The 8,195-nt window shown below is 42.6% G+C and overlaps 1 protein-coding gene across 1 annotated transcript; it reads right to left on the bottom strand.

Moving 5' to 3' along the window:
- Positions 1-4,807: 4,807 nt before the first annotated feature.
- Positions 4,808-7,512, bottom strand: LOC118408342 (actin cytoskeleton-regulatory complex protein pan1-like). Its single transcript, XM_035809036.1, has 4 exons — positions 7,306-7,512; positions 6,090-6,327; positions 5,450-5,837; positions 4,808-5,348 (listed from the first exon to the last, which is right to left on the bottom strand). Exons 1-4 carry the CDS (start codon positions 7,510-7,512, stop codon positions 4,808-4,810), a joined length of 1,374 nt encoding a protein of 457 aa, XP_035664929.1.
- Between the last annotated feature and the right edge of the window lie 683 nt (positions 7,513-8,195).

Below are 8,195 nucleotides of genomic sequence, written 5' to 3'. Positions count from 1 at the left end.
TTCACTCCTCTGGCAGCGTCTGATACAGTCTTATGCTACCGTAGGATTCTGCTTGGAGATTGCCAACTTGGGAGACAAGCACTGATGACCCAGATCATGTACAAGTAACAGTGCCAACATAACTCCTTGATATGGTTCAGGATAGGGGTGGGTACAGGTCCAGAGGATCATAAGGTCTCGGTCCGGACCTGAACCTGATTGTCTGTGAAAACTTGTGAATGGACTCAAAAGAATGGTCCAAAAATTTGTTTTGTCCGGGAATATTCGGCTCCCACTGGCGTTTTAAACATTAGGCTAACTGCCTCTGTCTGATTGTAAAACTTGGTAGAAGTGACTATAGACTCTACTCTACAGTACTTGACCTGTAGGCCCAAAAACGTATAATCTGTTCATTTTCCAATAGATCCATTGAATTTTCAGGTCCGTTTTTTTCGGACCGGTCCAATAAGAAAAACCGGTTTGTAATTCAGGATGCCTACCATAAGATCTATATTACCGATAAAGATATAACTTAAAGGTAGATTCAACTCATAATGCAGAAAAATGACCAAAAACATTTTTTACAATGCAGACCTTTATTAAGAATCACTTAGGTGTTGTAGTATTAAGGACATTACAGATCATGTCATGGTCTGTATAATATGTGTCCATGACATGACTATTCCTCTCCATCTCCAACAGGTCTCCCATGCATAACTCTGAGAAGGTACACTTATTAATACAGTTATGCTGTGAAAATGCACCACGGCTATCCTCCTTTGTACAATTGACGACATAACATATACATATTAGCGATCGCAAGAGTAGTGATGAAATGCAAAATGTAAAAGCATGGCTACCTAGCTTATCATGTCTACAACCCCAAAATCACGATGATTTGTCAACTCCTAATTTGTTTGTCTTTCTCAAAATATAAGCAAACACTTACCTTTGAGCCTTTATCTTGAAAAACCGCCTGTGTAATACTACACCACTAATGTTTGATCTGACCCAGTTTTCCAGAATTGTGACCAGCAGCTATGTCATCAATATATGGTCTCTTTTAATTAAGAGAAGTTTATTTGCAAGTTCGTGCCCGAGGGCTAATTGCAAGTACATGGTATACACATAGTGACAATGGACAGTCATAAACAATGTTCTAATCTAATACTAGTGTTGGCTATTTCTAAGCAGGTTGGGTTTGACTTCTTTTTTGGAAGCAGAGGGAGACGAAAAGCCCCACATTTTCTAAAATTTGTGGGTTCTGCGATTTCAAGAGAAAAGTGGCCTTCTGTTTGTCTGTCAATGTGGGGAAGTTGGGATAAGTCTTTGTGACTTCTCTAAACAGGGTGATTCTTTCGGTTTCGTTGAATGAACATTTGGAAATGAAATGTGTTTCGTCTCCCACTGCTTTAGATGTACAATATTTACAAATCCTTTCACACACTGGTAATCTCTTGTATCTCCCTCTTTCCACTTCTAGAGGATGAGCGCTAATTCTGACTTTGCTTATTGCGGAGCGCAGCTCGAAATCAACTAGTTCTAAGTATTTCTCTCTAGCGTATACAGATTTACAAGTTTTGTAGAATCTCAGCTTACCGGTATCTATACTTATATTATGTAGAGACGTCTGGATATACATATTGGTAATTCTGTTCCTTATCATATTACATACATATACAGGGTCATAGAGTGAGTTGTCAGAGTACCAGAGATAAGAGTATCCACTATAATCAAGTATTTCTTTAACACGCTGCAACAATGATCTTCTCCGGCCGTTTACGACGGAGTTATGCTGTTCCAAGAGTGCATTTACTTGTAATGGATGCTTAGTATAATCCATTTGTGTTAAACACAACCAATATTTTACAAGTCGAACGGAAATATCTATGTCTAGTGGAAATCTACCTAATTCGGACCTACATGCTAAATTACTACTATTTCTAGAGACTCCAAGAATGTTCTTGCAGAATTGGTTGTGTGTAATTTCGATCGGAGATGTATCATTTAATTTCTCGGTACCCCAAATTTCACAGCCATATAACAGAATGGGTTTAACACAGGAATCGAATATTCTTAGTAGGCTATCGGGTGAGACTGATGAACGGGTTAGACATTTGAAGCTGTGCATGGCTTTGCGCGCTTTGTTTGACAATTGTTTTTTGGCTAATGAAAAGGTACCTGATGATGTTATGGTGATACCTAGGTAGCAATATGAAGATACGATGTCTACTCTCTCTTGTCCGAATAAAAAGTTTTGTTTTGAAAATAATCGGCCAGATTTGTTGAATATGATAATTTTTGTTTTCTTTAGATTCACTTCGAGCTTCCATTTAGTGCAGAATATGTTTAGTTTATCTAAAGCGCTTTGCAGTCCTTTTTCGGTCTCAGAGAATAAAACTACGTCGTCTGCATATAGTAAACTTGACACTAATAAATTATTGAGTGCGGGTGGAGAACATTCGGTATTATCTAACTCGTGAACAAGGTCGTTTATAAAAAGATTAAAAAGGGTAGGGCTTAGGTTGCACCCCTGTCTGACACCCTTGTTGGTAACAAATGGAGGTGTTAGGCCGGATGACGTTTTGACGCATGTGCTGGGTTTTTCATACATGCATTTAATAAGACTGTAAAAGTTCCCTCCTATTCCCGAGTTGAGTAATTTGAAGCGGAGCCCTTCTCGCCAAACCGAGTCGAACGCCTTTTTAAAGTCTATAAAACACGAATATAGTCGTTTGTTTTCGGATGTATATTTACTAATAAGGGTATCCATGACAAATAGGTTGTCTCTTGTTCCAAAATGTTTCCTAAAACCGGCTTGGTTGGGTGAGATTAGTTTGTATTCGTCTAAGAACTCTGTAAGGCGTGTGTTTAAAATAGAAGTGAATAGTTTTGCTAGACAACTCGTCACTGAGATCCCCCTGTAATTATTAGGGTCGTCTTTTGTACCGCCTTTATGTAAAGCCACAATGTGGCTGGTGCACCATTCGTGGGGAAAGTACCCTGCAGACAGGAACAGGTTAAAAAGTTTGACTAGTGGTTCTAATATAATGTTTGATGAGCACTTCAACATTTCATTTCGAATGAGATCACTTCCCGAAGCTTTGCCGTTTTTAAGATTAGAGAGTGCCTGTTTAACTTCAGCTTTGCTTATTGGGAAGTCCAGGGGATTATTTTCAAGATTTTTCTCTAGCTTGTATAATTCATTTTCTATGTGTGTTTCAAAGCTGCTGCGTGGTTTCGAGGTGTTTGGGTCTATGCCATAAAGCTTTTTGAAGTGCGAGTGTAGGCTTTCAGCTGGAATCGTTTCGTGATCGTCAGTTTTATCATTAGATTTGTACTCTTTAAGAAGTGACCAAAAGCCCGAAGGGTTGTTATCGGATGAATTTAGTTGCTTAAATATCTTTTCTTTGTGCTCTTTCTTGATTTTCCGTATAAGTCTGGTGTATTGTTTTTTCTTAACGAAATAGGATCCTCGAATATGAGGGTCGCGTGGATTTCTAGAGAGAAGCTTAGCAAGGTTTTGTAGTTCACGTCTAGCAGAAGCGCATGTTTGATTAAACCATTTCTTCTTGTTTGATTGTTTCGAACTGGGTTGTCTTTTCGTCTTTTTTGTGCTATGTAAGGAAAGAGACTTTTTTCCGGCTTCTTGTAATGGTGTAACGAGGTCTTGTAGGGCAGTCTCTAATGATTCTGGTTTTAGCTCGTAATTTTTGTGGATGAATCTGTCAATGTTTGAGGAAAAAGATACTGAGTTAATTATTTCGGTGAACTGTTCACTAGAATCTGAATTCCATGTAAATCTTCTATAAGGCATTGTCGACAGTTTGTTTACCTTTTGTTGGGACTGAAGTGGTTTTGGGTTGCCTTCTAACAGTAGAGTGAGTTTGCAATGGTCGGAGAGTGGCGATAATGCTTCAATGTGAAAGAAGATTGATTTACGGAGAACTATGTCCTCGCTAGCTAGTACATAGTCTACTACACTACATCCTTTTGGCTGATAGCACGTTGGTTTACCAAGAAGGTCTCCGGGCGTTCTCCCGTTTAGTATTCTAACTTTGCTATTGATACAAAGGTCTATTAGATTTTTACCAAAAACTGTTGGTTGAGTTTCATCCATATTGGATCTAGGGAGGGGGTGGTCAAAACTATAGTCTTTTGGAAGAATTTTAGAATCGATAATCGGGGTGTCATCTGTGACATAATCATTCAGGGTTCCTACTCGGGCGTTAAAGTCACCCCCCACCAATATGTCCCCAAGATTACTGTAATGTGAGATGTCTTCTTCCAATATGTCAAAAATGTCATATGTTCTGTTTGCATGAATAGTTGATCTCTGAGGACTAATGTACACAGACGCTAAATAAATGTCTCTGTCACTGTTGAATAACTGTTTATCTAATCTAACCCATAGAATGTCTTCGCTTTTGTTTTCCAATTTAGTGACTAGATTTCTGTATTCTTTTTTGAATAAGAATAGAATGCCACCCGAATTCCTTTTAGCCTTCTTAGATTTAGTTCTACAGCTACTAAAATAAAGATAATCAGGGAAAGATAACTCACCAGTGTGCCATGTCTCCATAAGGGAAAAGAAGTCAAACCCATTGAGCTCATTTCTAAACTTACTATCCTCTAACTTTTTACCGAGTCCGTGAATGTTCCAGAAACCTATGGATATACCAAAGTTTCTAGTTTTGCAAGGGTTCAAAGATAGTCTACTCCTCGGCATCTGAGTCCGTTGAGGAATACACATATTCATTCAAATAGTTGAGGTCGCAAATTAAGTCCGAAAGATGTTCCGTGCTGGTTGCGTGTCCGACGTCTACTGCTAACACTGCCCCGCCATTCGCCTAGGTGGAGGAGGGCCATTCCTGGGGTAGTTGAAGTACGGGAACGGCGGAGGGCTGGGCCACGGGGGAAGTACTCCACATGCTGGGGGGCGGCCATACACCTCTGCTGGGGAGGGCCATTCTTGGAACCAGGGCGGGAAGAAGAATGGAGCAGGGGCAGGAGGGACCGGACCGTTTGGCATACCGGGTGGGCAGAAGTTCACCGGGCCGTTGGCGTTGTTAGCACCATGCGGTGGAGGTGTGAACGCCCTCTGATGTGTGTTCTCACTCCGGTTTGGAGATAAACCTGGTGAAGGCATAGGCTGCTTGTGAGACGTGCCGCCATTTTTGTAAGACCCATCTGAAGAGAAGGGTTTCATTTGTCCGCCATTCCTTCTGGGCCGGAACTCACCAGGCATACCAGATCTGAAGGGGGCCCCGCGTCTGCTAGGCGGGGGACGGTTGTCATCCTTCTTTCCGACTTGCGGAGGGGGAGAAGGGTAACTTCTGTTGGCCTTGGCCTTGCCTGCGTTGTCATAGCTGGAACGTCGTGAAGATCTTGGCGGAAGCCCCAGGGCATTTGTGGCCTGCTTCTTTATATTAAAAGCCAGGATTCTCGTGCCGTCTTGATTTAATGATACCCGTCTTTTTCAAACATGTGCTCGTTGTAATCGTTGTCGCTCCACAGTTGTGGGTGGTTGACATATAGCAGCGAGTTGTTCGTTTTACACATGGATTCAAGATGCTGGTTCACAGAGAGAATGTCCTTGTTGATGTTTGGGCGATAGGAGCTTGCATCTCTTCTTGGGGGGACTGCTGAGATTACCACCTCGGCCTCAGGAAATAGCGACTGTGTGGTACTCACTGCCACTTCAAACTCTGAGATGACTGACTCTTTCGGTTTCGCCATCAAGTCATTCGTGCCGAGGTGTAGGATCACTGTGTTAGGTGTGGTGTCTTCCTTGGAAATCTTCTCAAGGACTGTCGGAGCAGTGTAAAGGTTCGGAGACCAGTAGGGCTTCGGCATATCTGAAGGGGGGCACAAAAGATCTGGCTTCAGTTTTTGCGCATTTGAATCCCCTATCAGTACTACACGTTTGGGACGCTGACTTTGCGGGGGTATCCCTGATGATGTATCTCCATTAGGGCGAGCTGTTCCCTTTGGCTCGACTGGTCTTTCTTGAGTTGGGTCTTCGGACGTTTCATTACTTAACGCTGCGAAACGATTTCTAGTCGGTAGGGAGTACGTTATTTCCATAGGTTCAGTGTTGCACGCTTCACTTGCCTGCTCATGTGTGACAATGTGGGTCTGAGCGTTGCTATTCAAGCTCTTCACTTGGTCCTTGAGGTTGGCCACTTTCACCTTGAATACATCGTTTGAAAGCTTCATGTCGCTCATGTCTTTTTTCATGGCGGTAGAGTTAGACTGTATTGAAGCAATCACCTCTTCCAGCTGCTGTACTCTCTTGCGCAACTTATTGTTCTCTTCGCGAAGCTTCTTGACTTCCGTGTCGCCGTTCTTGGGGACAGATTCAATAGACTCAATTTTCTTCATGAGCGTGTCGAACTGACTTGATACTTGTGTTTCGAACTTGCTGGATTGAATCTTTGTGTTTGCTAATGTTGACTCGATTTGCAACACAGCTGTTTGCAACATTTCTAGGCGGCTTTCCTTTGTGCTGAGATCATCGCTAATTCGGGCCTTTGTTCCAGTGGTTTTAACATTTGCATTCGGAGCGTCGCTGTCTTTTGTCTTGTCTGCCACTTTTGTCTTGACCGACGTTGTTGGCCCAGTACATACCATTGTGTTACCTGCTCCAGATGAATGGGAGTTAATTGGGGGCCCTGGTATGGTGATTTCTGCCTGACGGTTTGCTGGCGCTGTTACTTCCCGCGGGACTAGGCAGTTTATACAATGATATTTCTCTTCGGTATCCCTCAAAACTGCTTTGGTGGCGTCATCTAGCCCGGTACAGTCAAAGTGTGTCCAGCTATGACAGGTACTGCAACCGAACCACACGTCCCCGTCAACTTCTTGTTTATTACAAACCGCACAGACAGTGACGGATTCCTGTAGTTTGCTTGCTACAGGTTTGCAATTGTGTGAATCATCTGGGCAGTGCTCAGCAATATCGGCCAGAACCATCCCTTGAAGTGTGTTGTAGTGGGACACTAGCCATAGAACATAGCAGGATCCTTGTATCACCAGCTTGCTGGTGTTATACACTGTTATGTGTAACGAGCCAAGTTCAGTTCCGAGTCGCACATCGTCGTCTGTGAACATCGTGCTAAACTGTACACCGTTGTTACCTCGGTCTGTGCCCTTGACTCCATAATAGGCCTCACATACAGACTTCCACGAAGCAATTGATTCACAGGGAATATGCACAGTCAGGCACGAAGTGTTGTGCTGCACTGTATAGTGTTCAAGTCCATGAAGAGGATCGGTAGCCTTGTCTCTGTGGTTCTCAAGGTGTGAAAGGAATGCCGTGCTCACCTCTTTGAACTGTACCCCGCTCTTCTTGAATCTGTGTGTTTTCCTCACGGCAGGTGGCAGCTTCTTGGCAATCTCGCGTTCTTGTACATACTCCTGTAGAAACGTCACGTATGCTGCATGTACGTCCCAGCGTGTGGATGTTTCGGGTAACTGGAGCAGTTTGAAGATCCCGGCGTCCTTCTGGAGGGGGGGTGACGCCGTCGGCATTTTGTACGCTTGGTTCCAAGCGCTTGTGAGCGGCAGAGTGAAAACTAACGAAATATGCGCCGCAATCCAATAAAAAGATTGAAATAACTCTTCTACGAATTCACTATTACTTCATTAACATTATGGACACAAATTTCGGACTCAATACGACCTCTGGAAGGATGAAAATTACAACATTTGAGGAGCTCGAAAATCACACGTCTGAAGTTCAGGTAATATTGTTGAATTATCAATATAGGTCAACGTACTCTGCTCTATTTTGACAATGGAATCATTATATTTTTCTGATTAATTAAGTAAATGAGGACTAGCCTTGCATGAAATGCATCTTATTATGTAAACCATCACCTAAACTATCTACCGTCCAAACGCAGTAAAAATCCATTAAGCTAGGCTTGAGCTATTCTCCTCCAAAGTACGCCATAAAATGGCCACTGCAGTTCTCAACAAGCTGCTAGGGAGGTAAAACTTACACCATTTACTCCCAGTCCCTAGAGCTATCCACAAATTAAAAGAATCATGTTCTTAGCACTTCAAGAAAATTTAATTTATAAATTGAACCTCAGCTGCAGTACCACAATTCGTCATCATCGAACTTGACCTTCCCTTCTGCGACCCCTACCAATCGACTAAATATCATGGAGATCCATCCACAATGCCTGGTCTTATGTTGTCCACAGAAA

This window comes from Branchiostoma floridae, unplaced genomic scaffold (assembly GCF_000003815.2).
Source record: "Branchiostoma floridae strain S238N-H82 unplaced genomic scaffold, Bfl_VNyyK Sc7u5tJ_1576, whole genome shotgun sequence".
Taxonomy (NCBI): Eukaryota; Metazoa; Chordata; class Leptocardii; order Amphioxiformes; family Branchiostomatidae; genus Branchiostoma; species Branchiostoma floridae.
This window is presented reverse-complemented; position numbering and strand designations above follow the sequence as displayed.